Source organism: Sesamum indicum, linkage group LG6 (genome assembly GCF_026168435.1).
Source record: "Sesamum indicum cultivar Baizhima isolate 11 linkage group LG6, ASM2616843v1, whole genome shotgun sequence".
Taxonomy (NCBI): Eukaryota; Viridiplantae; Streptophyta; class Magnoliopsida; order Lamiales; family Pedaliaceae; genus Sesamum; species Sesamum indicum.
The window spans coordinates 993171-1014646 of NC_142662.1; the positions used below are offsets into that span (position 1 = coordinate 993171).

The following is a 21476-nucleotide window of genomic DNA, read 5'->3' on the forward strand; positions in this document are numbered from 1 at the left end:
AAAAAATGTGTATAATTTTATTAATAATTTTTGTATTTGTGTTTTTGCTAATATTTAGATTTATGAGTCTTGAATTACATTTTTATTTAAATTATATATGTACATATATTTAATCCATTTTTTATATTTTATTTTATTTTAGTTGATGCTATGTATTAAACTTGACCATAGCACATAATTTAAACACATTGATTAATGTATATTAATATTTTATCGTAACACTTTTTATTTGTTCACGCATTGATGTGTGCGTACTACTATTACATAAAAATTTCAATCATAATTGTATAACTTAATAATATATATTTTTTTCATAATGGTTTGATACAACACTACTGAAAATTATAAATTAATAAAAATTTATTTAAATAAAAAATATATTTAATTTAATCAACATAAAACATAATTTCATATCCAATTTATTATAATTATCGTACGAAAAGCTATACAAAATCAAAAATATATATTTCCCAGCAAAAATTGAAAATGAAAACAAAACCAAACACAACCATGTGATCCAAAGAAAAGAAAATAAATATGGTAACAAAATGCATATAATTTACTTAAACCCACGCAATAAAAACATCTACTTTTCATAAATTTCTTTATAGAAAAATCAAATTTTGAACTATATTTTTCTATAATTGACTTAGTAATACGAAAACAAACAAAAGTCAAGAAATAGAATCTATAAAATTCAAAAGACAAAAGAAATAAAGGAGATTTCACAGTCTTGCGTCTGAATTTAAAAAACAACTATAGCAAGACGACTTTAACAAAGTTAAGAAGGAAACCAGAGAAATTTAAATTACATGTCAAGGATCCAACTACTTTAAAATAGTAGCACTGTAAATCTGGCTTAAATGAGGAGTTTAGCTTCCAAATCCACATAACCTGAGTTAAATTAGCAACATTGGCAGCCAACCTGGTACGCTCCAAACTTAGAAAATGAAATATATAAAAGCAAAGTGTTCCACTGATCATGTCGGGAGAGGAGATAATTTAATGACAACTCGCAGCCAAAAATGCTGCCCCTTGCAAACATAATTACAAGATACAACAAGGTTAATAAGTACGAAACTGATAATAGCAATAGTAATTGCATGTAGGAATTACAAAATTAGAAATGGACTACTAGCCATTCCTGCCTCCATCAACCTACTCCTTGTTCCTGGAGGATCTGTCCTTCCGATGTCCACCAAGAATACGAGAAATCTGAAGACCTCTACTGAATGCTTGGTTGAACAACATTCGAGTCTGGAATTCAGACACAAACGGGAACCATGCAAGAAAAGCCACAGGCGTAAACAGAAGCAACCCCATCACGATTTCGTACCCACGTGCTAGAGTTCGAACAGAACCCCAGAATCCAGCCTTTTGAACAACCGGCTTACATGCTTGTGCAATCTGAAAGTAAAAGATCGTTTGATAGTTGAGGTGGTTTGCAACAAAGAACTGTACAAACATTTTGATCAAATGCTTTCAAACAAGAAGGAAAACAGTAGGAGAAATATCACTAACCAGAAGCAAACCCCAACCAGTAGGCATGAAGGCGAGAATGCAAACCACAATATCACGTGGTGTCATGTGGGGAAGCGCAATCAGAATAGCAAGGATAGAGATGAATGTCACAAAGATTAAACCCTTGATGAGCCGAAAAACAAGCTGGAAATTTGCACTGAATTTCCTCCGTCCAACAGAAATTGTCTGGAGAACAAAAACAGGAGAAATAATCAAGATTCCAATCTAAGAGCAAATTTTTCATTTTTCTTTTCTTTTTTTCTAATTCTCTTTTTGCTTTTTGCAGTTGATGGGGCCATTTATTCATTTAATACACTGAAACTAAAATTATAACTCTGTAATTAAGTTCAGATTAACAGAAACTACATAAATAAGAAAGATATGCATTCCATAGTATCACTAGTTTGCTTGAGAAATATATATCTGTGCCAAGTAATGCTCTTGGTTAGCTCTGGATGAATATAGTTTTGTTTAATTCTACACTAAAGCCGCATAAACTTTGTAAATTGTATGAACTGGGGATGGTTTGCTGATAGAATTAAAAGTTGTTCATATAGTATTTAGAAAAAAGGTTCAATGTTTTTCAAAAGCTGAACTGCAACTTACGAAATTTTACTACACCGTCATCATATTGTTAAGATCTTAAATAAGGAAAAAGTAGAAATGAAATTTCTATTGTTCAATCAAAAAAATTCATAGCAGTGATTCTCAGGAAAAGTTTGCAGATTGGAAAGAATTATCCTCACCTTCATGACAAAAAGTATCAGAAAGATCACCAGCCATGACATGCCATATACCTGTAACAATTCAAGTATTATTACAGACCTAGAAAGGATACACATTTGTCAACTTGAAAAAGAAAATATTTGAGAGCAAAGAGAGTTTCAAGCCAAAACTTACCAAAACACTTTTGGTATGCCTTGTGATGTGCAAGTGATAGACAAGCCCGTACTGATAAATGAAAAACCGTAGGGCCAATATAATCTCAGCAATAATACCACGTTTCCCGGAATGACGAAGATGATCTTGCTCCTCCTCCCACCATGATTCCCAGCTTTTCTCTGGAGGTACACCAATACCTCCTCGGTTACTAATCCACTTGTTCCAGTCAGTCCAGTCATCGACTATCTTTTGCCACTCAAAACCAGAAGGGTTGAAGAGGAAGGGAGCAAAAAGCCAGGTGCCCACCATAAACCACATTGATACAGTAATTAAGATATATGCTACAGCACCTCTGTAGGACTGACCAAATATTTGATAAACAAGAAGTAATATCATTAGCTCAAGCCCCTTAACAAAGTGACTACGAGAGTATAGCCGATAGTTGTCGGCGAATTTGGCATGGAACACCACAAATCCACGACCTGTGGGCCTATACTTTGCACCTCCGTGAAGCAGTGTCCTTCCATAATAATGTGTCTTTGTTCCAAGTGAAAAGGTGAAAAACACTGGTGCAAGTTGTAATTGCATCAGTATAAATTCACTTAATGCAGTTCGAAAACCCTTTTCCAATCCAATTTCCATCATCATAGGGAGAGCCATGAGAAATCCAATTTGGACAAAAGACTGAGAGGCAAGAGCAACTTCAAGAGGCTTATTTTGTCGAATTCCTGGTTGGGTACTTAGTCCTTTTTCAAGGCCACTAAGAACAAGATAAAGGCGGCCATAAAGGAATACATACACGGTGAGCACCGTAATCTGCCAGATGAGATGAAGAGTTCAGCAAGTACATGACAACTAAAAGTCAGTTAGGTAGAGAGTGCATCCGTGTAACATACCAGGGTACTGAAGTAGAAACCAATAGTGGTGAAATAGCATGATAACATTCGGAAAAAGTCAAAACGATGCCCCAGCCTATACAAATCACGACTCAACGTTTGTTCTCCATTGCCATTGGCAATTTTTGCCTCAAACAGAGAAATCTGGTTAAGACCTACGTCCCTCCCTTTACCAACTTGTATGTATTCATGATGGGTTACATTACCTTCACGAAGTGTTGAATTAAAGCCTGCACTTAAAAGGTAAAATTAGAGACAAAAAGTCAAGATATCACCACCTATATAAAGAAAGTTCAAGAGTATAAACACTACCCTAGACCATACCAGCAAATATGTCCTCACTCAGGTTGATAACCTTGGAGGCTTTGCTCACCCCACCTCTAGTAAGGTGAAATAGTCTATCGAAAACATCTGGATGGCCATAGTGAAACCGAACCCTGCACAAATATAAGGAGGAAGCAAAGCACAAGTTACTGTACCAACTTGATGGGAGAGAAAAGAAAGTTAATATCAAGATGGCAAATCAAACCAAAAAAATGCATAAGAAAAATCTTAACTGAGTGCTAAAAAAAGGATGAACTGGAAAGGAGGCAAATTAATGGCTTGTAACGGATAAAAAATAGACCAGATTCTAGTTTGCCTTTTCATTTTCTGAATACTGATTATATGTAATTAAGGCCAGCATAATATCATAAGCAACTAGTGCTCTATTTCTTCTGAAAACAAGCCTCTGTTACATTTCATAACATACTAAAGTAATCAGAAAGTCACTATACAATGCTGTTAATTCCAGTAGTTTCACCAGAAACAGAATTTCATGGTCATGGGAACAATTCTTATGATAAATTAGAAGTCAAATCTTATTTCCTGATTCAAAGAAAGCTACTTGTAACATTCACTTCAAAAGAAATAACTGAAAATTTTTCCACAAATTGACTTAAGAACATGGTGTTTTAGCAACCTTGTAGATTCCCATCTTTGTGTCAGTTGTCAGAAATTGAAGTGTCTGATTATAAAACAAAAGGTTTCTACCAGTAAGCAAGCGTAATAACAATGGGACAAATACATAGTATAAACACTGAATTCTGTCAACATTCAGGTGAACATCTTGAACTTAAAGTCTTCTGAATGATATAGTTAAGGAAACTGGATTGCACGAATTTTATAAATATCATTTTAGATTCCCCTAAATAATCAACACACTGGAGGTTAACCTATTTCTTATACATTCCTAATGAGATACAGATGCAAACAATGATATAAAACTAAATTGAAGGATACAAATGCAAAATATGATACTAAGTGCGAGGAAGCTTGTGAAATAGTAAAGACTTACTTCAAAGGGTTGGCTAACAATCTCTGACCGATAGTAACAAAACTTGTCTCTTGATTTGACATAAACCAAGCAAGAGAAGAAACACTGGGTCACATGGTAAGAGAATATTGGGTCATTGAAGCATGAGTAGATGAAATGACGAATACATTTTCAACCAGAAGTGCCAATGATGACTAGATGCCCACCTTCCAGTAAAGATATGTTCCCTCAAACCAAGAATTGATGGGTGCCTCACGTCATGCCTTTTGAGAAATTCTTGAAGTAAGTTTCTCATTTTCAAAGCTTCTTCCATATAGTTATCCTACAAAGGAATTCAAGTTAGGACTAAGAAAGGATGCAATTCAAAGCCAAATGAGCAGAAAAATCCTTTACCTGATTCATGTCAATTGTTTGTAGACCTTCTCCACGTGTGAAAATAATGGCGTGATTCTGATTTTCAGGTTTACCTTCACCCAAAATAGCAGGACCTGGAAGTTTTATACGATATATAACCTGCGAACAGGGATGCTTCAGGATATGTAGAAATTTTAATCATGCATGAGCAACAGATCAAGAAGAAGAAAGCGAATAGAAGTCTGTTTTGGATGGATCATCCCTCCAAAGTCATCAAACAATTCTCTGTTAATCTTGGCTTTTTTAGATAATAGCTACAATAGTAGCATCACAGATAGAGGCCGTGTACCAGGGGAATGAAGAGAACCCCACCCTAGAATAGCTTTAATAACACAACTAAACAGCTAATATTTCTTACATTCTGAATTACGTACTATTGTACTCAAATAGTTGACTTCTATCTCATTTCCCATTTACCTGGTCCAGATTCTGTCCTGGCTCCGAAGAATTTGACTTTGGCAAAGCAGCCTTCACAAGAGTGGAATAGTACACCTTATCATTAACCTTCTTGGACCTGTCTTTACTTGGTTCTTCAACCTCATCAATATATGCTACTCGAAGAGATGGATACCTGTTAATGGAAATGCATGATTAGGTGATGACAGTTGCAAATAAAGACTTATAACTTTCTCATTCTTACGTTGTCATAAGTCTCAATATATCTTGAGCACGAGGATCACCAGATCGTTTCTGAATACCATATAACTGACAAGATACAACATATGTAAACTTCATATCCGAAACTGCTTGACATTGAGTCCACAGAGACCTCTCTCCCTTCATCTGATCCTCGTTCAATTCAATGGCCTTATAGCCTTCCATCAAATCTGTTTAAATTGCAAAATATAACTTCTTGCAATAATTTGTGCTTGAATGTTAAAAAAATGGCAATGTGATAAAATTGCAGAATCTGCTTATTCGAAGAAGCTAGAATATAAGATAGAGTACCGTCATCCTTGGCCATATCAAGGAAAGCTTGAAGTTCTAGCGCTTTGCGGTAATACATCATTCCTCTTACTGTCAGAATTTGCAGTATTGATCATTACACAAACTTTGTCAAAAAATTAATGAATTACCCATTTAAATGTAGCAGTAGCAATTGCTAACACGACCTAACTTGATAAAATCACAAGCAATAACTTGGTATACAATTACAGGTTCTATTTGCATTTGATTCTTTTGACCCAAGGACTGGAATCAACACAATACATCTCAAAAGTACCTAACCATCTCAACATTGCATATCAGGAACCCAAAAACCCACCTACTTCCTCCCCCACCTCCCACCAAAAAGAAGAACATAATTAAAAAGATACATATATATGGAAAATGAAAAGAAGAGACTAGAAACAAGAATTTATTTAACTATACCAGTTCTTGTCAATGTTTGGCCCCTGTATGATGCCCAAAGGCGTAGTTGTTCTTCTAATTCATCAGATCCTCTCAGTTCTTCTTCATTGAGACACTTGACACGCTCCAGAAAATTGTTCCATTCATCTGCATGATTTAATTGTGAGGATGACAGAAAATGAAAAATATGATGTACCTAATAGCACCTGAAGCACAAACCTGGGAAAATTTTCTGCAAATAAAAGAGAATGGAAACACCATCTTCATTTGGCACTTCCAGCTCAGGCAACGAAAAGAGGACCTCCTCCGTGTAATATGGAGTCAAAACTCTAAGTAGAGATGGTATCAAGTTAAAACTCACAAACAACAAGAATACATGATGCTTTCACAAAATAGTGAGTAATCAGGCACATACTATCAGCAAATCTGTACCTAAGAATGATTACAGTCGAGAATCCCAATTCCAACCAGGAATATGATTATATGAGAAACTGGTACAGTCAGTTTCACAGAAAAGACAACAGGGGGCCCTCAAGTAATTGATTCTAAATTTTAGGGGGGTACAATCTAGGCATAGGTCATAGAAAAACACGCTTTAGTTTAATATATTATTATCATCAGTAATATTTTTAAGTGAAATAAGAGATACACCATAGATAGAATATACAAATTGTTGATTCATAGGGCACACGCGCATTTTGAGGACTTATACATAAGAGTATATAGTTAATTTTATTACTGAAAAGGGCCAAACACCAAATTTAAAATTGAAAACTCAAATCCCATTGCTTTCTCTTCTTTCGTTCTTGCTCCTTAGGACCCTATCAAACTACATACACAAAAAAAATGAGAAGCATATGCACAAAAGGACTTACGAGAAAGATAGCATATTGCGGACTTTAGGTGCTGAAGGCATGTCCATAAACAAAGAATTCGAGAAGAAGGAAATGCGCCTTCTAGCTTCTAGGTTCGATGGCACGTCCATAGCAGATTCCTTTACCGTCAGCAACAAATACAGTCTCTTGATCTGTGAAAAGGATTATGTGAACTGTTAACATGCGTAGATACTAAAAAGTTTTAGTTGTAGTAGCATTTCAATTTTTTTTACTTTCTCTTTCCAGGCTTCTGATTCAGGAGCTGGAAATTTGATGGCTCCAGCTGATGCAAATAACTGATATTGTTGATCAAGAGGGACCATTCCTTCTTGTCCAGATCCACCATGAATTGAATCTAATAAGCTATCCACAGAAATTACAATAAAATAAGAACAGTCCATCAAGACCTCAAAGCATGTGACATTGTTAGCATCAAAAGAGAAATATTACTTGGATATGTGATCTTCCATCATTATATCTCGGGTCACAACTTCCAGCATGTCCTGGAAAAGAATAACAACTTGATCCCTGTCTTCCTGCTTATTTTGTAGCTGCAAAAGTGGTCGATTCAATCAAGTTTACTATCAGTAGCGACTGCAACCAACCATCTAATAGAAAAAGGAAATTCAACAGTGATGAGTGGCTAGAACAAGAAAAATACCAAGTATTTCACAAGCCTGACAAAAAGATCATATAGACTTGGAAGAGCACTCAGCTTGTATTCAGTTAATAGATTATCCTCCGCTATATGCTTGTCAACTTCAGAAAAGATGTATTCAATAACCCTGGGCAGCACCAAAGATAATTTAAGAAACTAAAGAAACTGTGGACGAAATCAATTGCAACTAGTAACAACTGCTTACTCTTTCTCCCGATTGCCACGAACTAACATTTTAATGATGCTTCGAAATGACGCATAGCATTCGCAAACAGCAGAATACATATAATCATCAGACTTAATTCGCTTTTTCAGCTCACTATCCTTGCCGTTACTGTCTTTGGCCATATCTACTGCTATTGGGATCTGTTTGATGAAATTAAATTAGCCAGATAACTTATAATTTTTTAAACTCTTAACCTTGTACTTCAAATGAAATACTTGATTACAATATTATATTTTCCACTTTAAAAATAAAGCAGTAGGTACACTTGAAGGTAATTATACAAACCAGTATCATAATATAGTCACCAAGGATGCATATTTCTGAAGAAATATTCTTATCACTAGATTGACCAATTCTGAACACCCATAACATTAAGTATTTCGTTACCTTGCCTTAAAATTTTCCAGGAAGAATCATCAGGCCAAGGACGGATAACAAAGAAAGGGATGATATGTCGGTGATGAAGAACAGATAACAAGGAAATAACAACTGCCTCACAAGAAAACAAATGGTCAAAGTTGAACCTTGCTGGCAAGCAGAAAAGGAGGCCACTGTATTAGCTCCAAGTCACGATCAGCCCAATATGGAACAAGCAGCAGGTCCATTTCCCTGAAAATGATAAAATGACAATCATATCTCTGTTTCTTTTTGTTTATACATTCTACTTCAGTGCCCAGATTAAACAACATCAAAAGAAGGAACCAACCAATGGCTGATTTAACAAGATTTGAGACTAAAGATCACCTATTACTTATCAGATCCTCCTCTCTGAAACTTGTGATTATTTTGTTCCACAACTGAGCAAACCTAGCAGCTTCTTTCTCCTTACTAGACGGGATCTGGCATAACAATATTCACACAAATAATAATTGTTCTTATTTCTGTCTTTCATCTGTTATTCTATAATCCATATATCAGTAAGTTGAAAATGACAAGGAACCAAAAGAAAGTATTACCACTTCAAACTTGCGGGAAAATGTAGCCTTCAGTCCTTTCTTTTTCACCATCTCATTTTTCTCCTCTGGGATTAAGCATGCATTAAAAGTACCAGGTAATGATTGAAATCGAGACCTAAGCATTCCAAGTGTCCGAATCTGACAGAAAAAGGAAAGCAAAGGTGAAACCCAAAAATGAAAATCAGTAATCTTTCGGCTTATAAGAAAGCCTTATTCTCAACAAGCTACCACCACAACAACTATCTTGCAGAAATAAGTTTAAAGATTTTATTAACATCAATGTTTCATCATTTCTGAAGTACGTGACAACCCTATTCAGATTGAGAATTCATGCAGCATCTTCATATTATATTTACATTAATTGGACAGTCCTCCAACAATTACCAAATTAAGCAGCAGCCTTAAAAATATTGGAATCATGGCTAATATCAAAGAAGGGTAAGTCAGCTAACCTCTCCAAGACGACGGAATGCACCATAAATACCTCCAAACAGTGTAGAGAATATAGCATACCAGATCTGTGCATCCATGAAATAAACCTGAAAGAGAATACTTTAAAAATTATTATTTTTTAAGAAGAGTAAACCTTCGCTAGAATAGGCCCCTTCACAGCCGCCCTCCCAAGGTAAAGCATTAAAGAGGAGATGACTATGCTGAAATAATGTATCAGCCATACAAGAATAACTGGGGCCCAGATGGTAATCACGACGCCAATATTGTTCTTAGCTGCAAAAGAACAACTCAATTAGTACCAAGAAAAGTCCAGTGCTATAATTTGTGCCCAAGTGTTTCTCTATGAGTGCTTGTATATGGCTGTGAGATAACTGTGGCTCCATAACAGGGTCATGTTGACTACCTTGGGGAAAAAACTCGTGCCATTGATAAGTTGATACATGAGCACTCATGATAGTTCTAGTTGGAACAACCAAGGGCTTTATCTGCAGCGGGAAGATTCCAGCAGTGAAATGAGTCAAATAACTTAAATAAATGGGGACCATGGGAAAAAATACATGACAAATACCATGAAGTATCCATAGTTTTAACTGACAAATAGAGAACACTCCCCTCCCCCTAAAAAGTGAACATCCCATCTTTTGTTCTGTGAGAAATGCAAAATGCCTATCCAAAATGCTGTACACCCTATACTGATAAGAATTGCAGCAGCAAATGGAATTTTTTGCACCGGAATATGGGAAAATTAGTAAGTCTATTAGTGACAAATAGAAGGAACGAAAATGAGTTAAGCAAGGCACCTCAATATAGAAACTGAAGGCCAACTTTGTAATGATAAGGAGCACCCAGAATAATGTATACCTGAGAATTTGGAAAGGAAATTATGAATCACGTAAGATGAATGTATACAATAAAATAGGTTTAATACTTCATCTCTTACTTGAACAAAGAAAATGTACTTTCATGCATTCCCCGTCCAACATAGAGCCGAGGCTGCAAGACATAAAAATACAAACACATAAGTATTGACTGTTTCTAGTTTATCAAGAGATATGGGTATCTATGAATGTACAATGTCTACCTGTGACCACCACATCATTAGCATCACAATTCTGTAATTGGAACGCTCAAGAAACCGGCGGATGAAGGGGAAAAGGAATAGCAAGGCAGCAAGCAAATTTGGTGATAAGTAGATAACAACAGCCAAGATAAACAATGAAGGAGCACTTGAGCTATTGCCGAACCAACTTTTGATAGTTTGAGCAAAACCAGGAGGGTTCTTCCATGTATAAGCATAGGTAACAGGGAGGATGACCACCCAAGCAGCAGCAGAAACAACCTTTAGGATATATCTTAACTTGACATGGAAGGACATGCTCCGTCTAGCTTTCCAACTCAGAATTACATCAAGGATGGCTGCAATAAATATGCAGTTTCATATCACAAGAAAGCAGGAAAAACAAAAGTTTTGGTAATCAGCAGCTCATAAGTAGACAATAACATACACATAGATGCATTTCAACATCTGTAAAGAGGGCCAAATGAAAGTACAATCTGTGTCGAAATATTAAATACTTTGAATATGCTACCAATGGCATGCAACCTTACTATGTACTTAAGCATAGTTCCTAAAATTCCATTTTGACATTTAAAAATGATTTGAAGCGACATAATATCTAACACTTGCAAGCATTCAAGCTAAAAAATAAATAAATAAATATACTTACATACATCAATATCATGAATATAACGAGCTGGATGTACATGCAATAAAAGACCTTGAAAAGTAGAGATATATCATAATGGCTCTTGCACTAAGAGTAAGTCTCAACTCTAATATACCTTGTCCAAGTTTCAATATGGCAGCAGTTATGAAGACGCTCAATACTTTCTTGAAAACACTAGGATCAAAAATCGAACTTGGTTGTCCTGAGCCATTCCAAGCAATAATGATCATAGCCTGATTGATCGAAGAGGTTTCCAACACAAATGTTAAGGAATAGTATGGGCCAACGGCTGCACAAAAAATGTCAAAAACACAAGAACACACCTGCAAGCACAATATGAAGAAACTCCACATTCTATCAAAGCTTCTAAAGATATGCCAATACGACCGGATCTCAACAAAGTTAACTTTCCCCACCCACCGATCTCTTGTAGGCTTTGTATCCTACATCACAGACAGTCAAGTTATGTTGAAAAGGGTAATTGCATTCGAACATTTACTGGAAAATACATAATAAGAATCGGTGTATAAATGTCTCGATTACTAAAGTGATGCAGATGGAAGATAGAAAATGACCTCTTGATAAATGAAAGTGAGAAATATTGGAGGTGAAGTCGGGCTTAAGACTTAATACAGCAATTTAATTTAGGGCCTTAGCTGTTTGTTACTTTCGTTAGCAGAATAGGTTCAGTTCAGAGAGCACCAAGAATGGATTTTGTAGTGCTGCATTTACCTGGCAAGACTTAAGCTTCATAAATAATAGTTATATTAGATGTGCAAGTGCTATTATAAGATTCAGTTTAATTGGAAGTGGTCACAAAAGAATTGCTCTTCATCAGTATGGACATTAGTCTCAGGCTCAAATTGTTTCCCAAATTACCAATGCCAAAACTTCTGACGCGTTTTTAGTTTAAGATGACAATCCAAATCTACCCTTACTCCATCTTTTTCACTTCGAAGCTGATCCACACTCTTGCAGAAGAAATCAGCATCAGCACGCATGGGCCAACCCAAACGAAAACAATCTACAGACCTGTAATTTTATTAAAAAAAACATAACTAAACAATATAAATGATAAACAAATTTGTAAACACATTTATTGAACAGAAACATCATATTACCAAAAGTACTCATTCAAATCATCATAATTTCTCCACTGGGAGTGTGTTGATTTTCCTTTCTTGCTCCTTGCAGCTTCCTGGACATCAAAAAAATTAACTTGCGTTAACAGAGAGCTAGGCAAAATTGACATAGTAACTAATGAAATAAATGCACAACATCTATCTAATGTGGGCAATACCCGAGCAATCACTTCATAAATTGGAGTAACAACTTTTCTCAGAAAAGCCTCTTCTTCTCCTCCATAAGCTGGTTTCACGTTTTCACCAGTCATAGGGCTAACATTTCCAGCAAGCATACCATAAAGTTCAAAAGCCATCTGAAAAAGACAAAAGTCCAGAAATATTTCTATAGTCCAGTCAGGAAATGAATTTATTTTCTCAGAGACACACACACAACCGAAGATGAGCATCCAAATTCAGATAATAAGCATCTGAAAGCATACGTGATGGTAGATGTAGCAGAGGCACTCTGGCATGAATCTTAAATTGGCAGCTTCTCCCCAGATAAGAAGATAAAGCCCCATATATAACAATTTGCGCTGCTGCACTTCCTGCTGTATAGTAGGTAACCTGCAATTAGAAAAAAGTAAAAAAAGTCAGCAACTTAGCCTTGTCAAATTAAAGAGATGAGATTGAGCCAATATATTCTTCCATAGATGTTAATAAGGTACGACTGCTGCTGCAATGTCACAAAATTCTGTAAGAGCCAATGATTAAAAGAAAAACCAAAACAAATGTTTGCAGATCAACTAACATAAGATCAAACTTTCTTGTCTGATCTCAATGACATTAAAATTAAGAATAGTGCCTCCACATGTCCAGGAAAACAAGATTTAGATAAGAAGTAGAAAATAATTATTCAGATGACAGTTTAAACTAGAAACTTACCACAGGCTACTTTTGCGATCCAAATACTTGCACCATTTCTTGTAGTTCTTGAAGAGCTTCTTCATCACTTCATCTAGAGCCCGCTCATCCAACTAAACGCACCCAAATTAATATAAGAGTTACTTTTCCACGAGACAATGGGCTAAAACTGACAGATTACAGACCCCTATATTGAGTTACTTGTGGGTCAGAATGATCTTAGGCTCTGACAAGGTTCTACTTTTATTTATGTTTAAACTTTCTTGAATTATCCTAAAATCCCCAGTAGTGTTTGTTTGTAGAGGGTGAAACATAATTTCTCTGCATTCTGAAACATATGGGCAATTAAGAAACAGAGCAAGATCTTATAACATCCTTCAAACAGTAGCTGCAGGAAAATAAAATAGTCTAATTAACTTTTAGCTAGCTCCTTGCTTGAGTTAAAAGCATTTAGGCAAGATGCATGGATGTTGATTAGGCCTAGCAACAGTACGAGGTCCATGGTCTGCATCCTTATGCAATAGTCAGAGAAACATCGTATTCTGGCCCACAACCAAAAATTGAATATGAGAAGGCCATTAGGTAAAGTATTTGCATGATGAAGTTTGTAAGTTGCAACGCCAAATCTCACATGAGCTGGCATGATAAATGAATGGTTTGCAATGTTATATTTGATGTTTACATCTAAACATGGGCTTATGCGTTTTTTAACTGGCTGGTTTTCAAAAATATTAACAACGCCAAATGTTCATGATGCTATGGAAGCAGAAACATCAGGAATGTCACAAACTTGACATCCATATTGCCAGACCAGTTCATTACAGTTTAACATAAGCATCCAAAAAGTACAAGCAGAAGATTAACATATGATGTGTATCTGTAACAGCAGTAATGCCATATCTTACTCCAAAAAGAGCCTTAAAGAACTAAATCATATGACTAACTTCCAGGAGAGAGAACAAGAAAGCCGATAATCTCTAAAAGACCCTAGTGCATCCAAAGGAGAAAATCCGAGTATTTCACAAGTCCTTGGCATGGAAGGAACTGAGACAAAAATAAGAAATTTGTAGATGTCACACCTTGGGTTGTTGATCAGGCTTTGGAAACTGCCGTATGTGTACATTTGCCAGTAGCAAAATCAAATGCTCCCTTTGATTTGCCACATTATCTTTCTGGAAATTCATCAACAGTCAACAGTAGTGTGATTCAATGGGACATTCACTCTGCTACTCCCAACTTTTATAATTTAATTCATGAAATTTAATAGTAAATACAATTTTATCATTTGAAAATGGAAATGACAGTAGCAAAATTATGCTATTTCACCTGAAAACCAAACATAGCTTGAAGCCAGTCAAGGATATCTTCATCCTTTTTCTTCTTGTAATCCTTAGGCCAAGGAAGACCTCTAGTATTCCGAAGTGCGTGAACAGCAGCTTGAATCTGAAAATTATTATCATCTCATTCCACATTGTAAAAGTAAAATCATTTAAGGAAAAAAATAACCAACAGAACTCAAAATCTGTGGGGGGTAGTAAACTTCAATATAAACCTCTGGATACTTCATTATCGCCTGATTTGCACTGTCCGGATCGAGAGGTAGAATATTATAAGGGACATAAATTTCTGTCTTCTCTGCAACTTTATCATGAGTTTCCAATATCTGTGCATTAAAAATCATCGAAACATTCATGTGCATATGAAAAGAAGTCATGCAATTGATTCTGCTTATCGTCATTCAGAATACACGGAAAAATAAAAACACAATTTAGGGTGAAAAAAATAGTAGGGGTAGATTACCTCACGATCAACTTCCACTGATTGTGTCTGATTAACTGCTTTCAAAACCTCAAAGAGCACATTAGCCGTTTGGTATGCTTTTGTAAGCTGTGCCCTGAACATTTCCATATGTCAAGCACAAAGAATGACAAATGTCAACATTTTCACTAACAACCCATTATTTGACTCCATGGGCATCTTCAAAGAGGGGGAAAATGATTAATTATTTAAAAAAAACTCACCGATCAGCTTTATCAGCAGCATTTTGCAAAGCTTGGATATACTTTTTGTAGTAATGCTGATAAAAGCTCTGCATTTCACGCGCATCGCTCTTTTTCACTCTTCCCATTAAGGTAGGATCATTTTCCTGGAAGCATCAGTCTCAGTCCAATTAAACTTATAAGTAAATCATATATACTGGCAAGATTAAGTTTTACTCAAAAAAACCAATAGATCTAGAGAGCATCTGAAAATTTCATTTTGCCAAAAGGAACGCTATCTCCATTATGTCATAAAATGTTATCCTAAATATATAGGTTAATGTCATAAAATGTTATCCTAAATATATAGGTTGTCATTTGCTATTGATATAAACAATATAGATCATCCAGTTTAGATAAGTAAGACAAACAAGATTTTTGATTAGCATGGAAAAGGCTACATATGAAGTAACTGTTACAGAAGATTAATGTTTCTGACTGCAGATCCAACTTAAGTACAAAATGTAGGAAGTGCACAAGACCATCAAACCAGGAGCAATGTAGATTATAATCCAAATTCATCCATTTTCTATACTCATCACAAATCATACAGCCAGCAACAAAACAGACCCTGCTTTCCCTGGCCTTGCTACGTCACTCCAACATTTCCATTTGATAATAAGTCGCAATTTACAAAAACTGCATATGTTCCATTGACTCATAGTTCCAAAACTATCTTTTGTTTCTGTCACACCTATTTTACAATCAAAAACATCAGAAGCTTCAACAAAGAAGTTTCAGAATTTGTTCTAAAGCGACAGCTTTAGATATGTACAATGACAGAATGAATGGTGATCTCAGGCACAGAAAGTTATAACAACCTCGATGAAGGAGAATAAGAATATTTTGAGCAACAAAACCAAGAAGTGAGGTAATTTGTTTTCAAAAACTTTTATGCCTTCTAATCACTATGGGCAAAACCTTGGTGAAACCTGCGGAACCACCCTTATTTCAGTAATTACTGAAGTAGCACCGCATATACATAGGCAATCAGAAAAGCTAGAATCAGAAAATTCTAGTCTAAATATAAACTTTATATAATTTAAGATTGTCGAATACATGAACATCTGTCAACATGCTTAACTTTCGAGAAATTCAATGCACATTAATTTCAAGGATAACTGAAGAAAAAAAGAGGCACCTACAAGACAGTTGTGGCAAATAAACTCTAACCCCCTGCCGGTGCAAGAAGTAAAATGTAGTAAAACATAACGTTGTTAGTCATACTGATTTAGGTAGCAATTATATATGCTTGAGCAAGTGAACTTTAGGTTAATGCACTAACAGATCATTCGCATACAACCTGAAAATGTTGTTACACTTACCCTTTCAAGACGTTGCAAAAGAGCTGTTTTAAACTGACGAACACCACGTCCACTTGAAGTGGGATCCAACCTATGAGCCTTCTCGAAAGCATAAAATCTACCTACATAATTTTACCATGGGTGATGAATCCTCCAAGCACATGACAAGTGAACATTTGTGAAGGAATTATCAAAAAATTTTGCAAAGTGAAGTCAGCCAAAACACAGTTCCAATGAAGAAGAGAATGCAGAAAGAACATGAAAAATTCAACGAACGGACTAGGAAGAATTTAAAAAAAATGCAATGCAATAGCTACACTATGTTCATAGGACATACGTCAACAGCCATCAAAGCCAAAAATGATATATAAAATATGTGTTCTTTGCATGCACACACACAGATATAGACAGTAATATATATAAGATAGAGAAAGTAGACAAGTAATTTCAGAGCAAATGGCATTTTACCCCCAATTTCATTTCTGAAAATAGGCATCTAAAGCCTAGGATACTAAGAAGTTGCACGTAACCTCATTGTGCTCTCAAGAAAAGGTAGGTAAGACCCAACTGAACTCTTACTATATATTAAACCACCACCATCTTACCCTTATGCGTATGCTAATGCATTTTCACTTTATTTCTCAGGGTTAATAATCATTTAAAGTAACAATTATTTATGTAGAACGCATATTTCCTAATAACATGTACATATTCCAAGATTTATGATATTCTTTAATTATAGATTTTATTCGCTATACATTTAATATAAAAAGTGAAATATATTAGCATATCAGAGTTCAATATGCTTCTGTAACAGATATTTGACATTCATTTAGGCGTGTTTTATTAATAATGTTTCATGCGATAAAACATTAACTTTTTATTTGATTATTCATATCATCTTGAATAAACTGATAAGAATGTCAAAGGAAAATTAGCGTCTTCCGAAATCATATATGTCTTTCATAAATATGTATTCTACATAGGTGTTTTTAGTGATATTGCTTTAACATATATGAAAGGTAAAAGAAAGATAAATAAGAGCAAAAATTTTCGATGTTGACAAACATATAAATTGGTCATTTTGCAATGCAATAACTGAGAGAAGTTATACTGGGTACCCATATTTGACATTATTTAAAAAAAAAAAAAGGGTACTCATATTTGACCCTTTCTCACAAACACAAGTAGCTGATATATATCTTCTTAATCTTAACACAGAGGTCATACACCCCTTTACAAAAACCCAGTGGATAAAATACTGTTTGCCCCAAGTTTGAGGCTCCTTGACCTAAAAATTAACAAATAATTTGTAGGTCATCGGTATTAGAAATGATTTAGCAATTCGAATAAGGAAATTGAAAATTTTCCAACTCTTCAACTCATTCAGCTACATCGAAATATTATTAACAATTGCTCTCAAACTACCAGTTTGAACACAAAGAAATGCACAACCACAGGGCATTTTACCTTTTTCTTTTGCACAAAAATGGGCATACGCCAAATAATGCTACCTACACACTACAATCCAGTCTCACTAACCTCATCAAAGAGTCGGTATTCACCTAAAATGACGTAAACAAATGAAAATCCTTTTCAGTTACTTCTCATAGAATATGGGAAGTATAACCAGTACACACTGCATAACTGGACATACATATATATGTAGCATGTCACTGTCCATAAGCATTTGTAAATACCAAATCATATAAATCTTACAGAGGTAGGCAACACGCGGGTTGCTGGGTTCGACTTCATTTGCAACACGAAGAATGGGTGCAATTTCCACCAGAGATGAAGGCACTACTTCACTGTCAAAGACAGACTCGCCAAGATTTCCCACTGTCTGTGTGCGTGTAATCCGCCGTTGCAGCTGTGGATTCTGCTGAGATTGTCCTCCTCTGGATGACATCTTATCCTATATCTTCCTTCCTCACTGAAGTATGCAGACGGTGAGATACTTCAAGAGAAAAACAGAAGTTGTTATAGCCTTTCTTCCAACTCCATTGTAAAATAACTATTCTTACAAATTCTTTCTGAGAGGCTGCAATTATTATCAAGCAGATGCAAAGAAAATCTTGAAAATCACAGTACCTAGTATATGGATAGCCTAGCGCTGAAGAGGGGAAGTTTACTAAAAAAATTTATAGTGCAGTCCAGTTTTAACTTTTACCTTTTTCAACAACCCAATATTGAACTCAAGCTGGCATAACCTGAAGAAGAAATCAAATACAATTATAATGCATTAGCATGTATTATGAATATAAGAAAACTTCAGTCAGTTTATTGCACACTGAGACAAACAGAATCTAGAGAACTCATTGTCTTCTATGCTAGTATGCCACCCAAAACCTAGTTTCCGCCACCCCTTAATCTACTTCTCTGCCTCTCTCTGATATCGGGTTCATTGACATTGTAATAAAGTTGCGCTTAATTGTAACAAGCATTGGAGAGAAACATGATTACAAAGAGAAATGCAAGACAGAAGGCCTCGTCGACAGCAAGAAAATAAGGACCATTTTGGATGTTTTCCCATTTTCTCCAATTAAGTAAACTGAAATTGTATAAATACGGCCATGAATGGAATGAAAGTACACACAGATTTGATTTTGAGTAATTCATTTTGTCTCTCTACTGTTTTCTCTTTAGCTGGGCACTTGGAAGAGAGGAGCACCAGAGTTGATTCTGGGCTTCAACTCTCTGTCTCTCTTGCTTCCCTTTTTCTATCTCAATTTGGCTGGTACCATTAATTCTTAAACATTGTGCTGTAACTGGGTCAAGTCGATCAGAATCCAGCAAGCTGCCTTCATCAGTGCTCTCTCTGGCAAGGAATGGTCCTAACTTGAACGCTTCATATTCATGTGACTCGTCCACTTGAACAACTCCTATAAATACTCCAGCTACAACATATTTATGGGCTCTCACTGACCGGGCTTTGTCTAGGGCCCACTGGTGACCCTGGTTGCTTACACACAAACCTTATCACCTGCCTACTAAGAAGATCGGATCATAACCAGTTCATGCTCGAAACTGACCTAAAGTCTCATTCCAGTGCTCGTCACGACTCCCGTTAATCTCCAAACAAATATTACATAAAAGGGAAGAAAAAAGATGACGCATATGATATATCAGACAGTAAATTGAAATGGAGTAAAAGTATCACCAGTACATATGAAACGAGTATTTCAAGGAGCCAACAACCGCACCTGTCCGTACCACAAAGAAGATAAACAATGCATCAGTGATAACACTGATTGAAGTACCAAAATAGAAAAAATACAGAGAAAACACACACACAAAATCAAGAAAACAATGCGTCAGTAATTACACAGACTGCATGTTAAACAAAAAAAAAAGGCCAGAAACACATACACACACACACACACACACACAACTCGGAAATTTCCTTTTCTGCAAATGTTGCTTACTTCTTGAGCAGAAGAGACTTCCGCAAAACAGGGTGACTGCTGAAGACTCCAATGCAGTAACCCTATGAGAGAAAAAGATAGTTCATATCATATGGGTGCGGCGGTGGGGAGGGGGTAGAGGTTGGGGTGCTGTAATTTTAAGCTACTACCAAGAAAGGAAGAGAGAGAGAACGAGAGAGAGAGAGAGAGACAGAGAGGAGGGAATATGGAGGCAACGGAAAGTTAATCAAAAATTTTGGAATCATTTGAGGGCGCTGAGTGGGACGTTACCTTACTGTAGAATCCCATGCTGCATATATACCCCTGCTTTTCATGTTAACTACCATCCTGCCACTCAAACTTCCTTATGTTTAATTAGTTTGATCTTCTTATGCTTCTATTATTTTTCTGTACTGAGTAAAACCTCAGTGGCATTCCCGTGGAATAGAGGCAAAAGCAAGGGCAAATCGAATCTCACATGTCTTTAAAATTGCAAGAAAGGTGATTCTCTCTTATCCAGCGTGGATGAAGAGCTCAGTGAGAAAAGTGGTAGCCGTTTAGAGTATTACGATATTACCCTCCTGGTACCCGCCGAATCTCGGGACTCAATCCTCATTCTCTAGGGCCATTAAATATGAAAATGGGGGTCAATTCAGGAATCAGAATATCGTGGATACAGCCCTTTCTCCTGAGCGAAACCGCCTCTGACGCTGCTGTTGTTGGTCGGATAAATGAATTAGGGACACTAATTCCGGCATTAATGTCCTACAAATCGAGGATGTCTTTCCTTTCTTTTCTCGAAAAGTGGGTTTTCCTGCCAACACGACTTCCTCAATATTATTGAAATCCCACAACTAAAAAATTAAATAAAAATAAAAAAGTATAATTTACTTGAAATAATTTCAATCTCTTTCCTGAAATTTAATATAATTATATATAAATTTTTTATAGTTAAAAAAATTACATATAACATTCTTAATATTTACTTTTTTCCAATAAATAAATTCCTACGTTAACCAAAATTTTATCAAATATTGATATTAACAAAAAGATCGAATAAAAAAATATATTTAAGCTCAATTGCTTTATTACATGTCAAACAACTCTTTTTATGATTAAATTATCTTTATTATATATTTACATAGTAATGCATGTAATGAGGTATATATTTTCATCGTTACAAGGGTGGTTTAGTCATAAAAAATTATTTGATCTGTAATAAGTTATACGACAATAAGCATTAATTTTCATTGAGACTTTTGTTGATATCAACAAATTCAGTAAATTTCACCTAACTGATGGACCTGTTTGTTAAACGGAAACAAGCAATAGGGGTAGGGGTAAGGGTGGGCATTCGGGCCGGATACCCAACAAGTCGGGTAGTGTAAAAACGAACCCAATCCCGATTAAATTGAGTAACTATCAAGTTAGGAGATTTTTTAAAAAAATAACTATTTATTTTTTA

The 21476-nt window shown here is 35.6% G+C and overlaps 1 protein-coding gene across 2 annotated transcripts; it reads right to left on the reverse strand.

The window, feature by feature from the left end:
- Nucleotides 1–941: 941 nt before the first annotated feature.
- Nucleotides 942–20246, reverse strand: LOC105165736 (callose synthase 3). 2 transcript variants are annotated; one of them, XM_011084837.3, is made up of 45 exons: nt 20033–20246; nt 19768–19810; nt 18778–18817; nt 18324–18564; nt 16626–16726; nt 15283–15407; nt 15062–15155; nt 14814–14924; nt 14588–14704; nt 14341–14433; nt 13283–13374; nt 12838–12964; nt 12574–12711; nt 12395–12471; nt 12212–12305; nt 11597–11716; nt 11389–11506; nt 10628–10962; nt 10487–10539; nt 10347–10407; nt 9950–10031; nt 9770–9819; nt 9546–9632; nt 9094–9231; nt 8882–8976; nt 8662–8746; nt 8117–8277; nt 7915–8038; nt 7704–7804; nt 7487–7616; nt 7254–7405; nt 6598–6707; nt 6400–6525; nt 5977–6045; nt 5669–5855; nt 5446–5599; nt 5008–5127; nt 4821–4936; nt 4636–4719; nt 3624–3736; nt 3300–3529; nt 2422–3219; nt 2268–2318; nt 1522–1707; nt 942–1407 (listed from the first exon to the last, which is right to left on the reverse strand). In XM_011084837.3, the coding sequence occupies exons 4-45, from the start codon at nt 18514–18516 to the stop codon at nt 1159–1161; spliced, it is 5847 nt and encodes a 1948-aa protein (XP_011083139.1). In that variant the 5' UTR covers nt 18517–18564; nt 18778–18817; nt 19768–19810; nt 20033–20246; the 3' UTR covers nt 942–1158. The 2 variants fall into 2 exon arrangements, with proteins under 2 accessions (XP_011083139.1, XP_020550348.1); XM_020694689.2 differs by having other exon boundaries at nt 12206–12305.
- Between the last annotated feature and the right edge of the window lie 1230 nt (nt 20247–21476).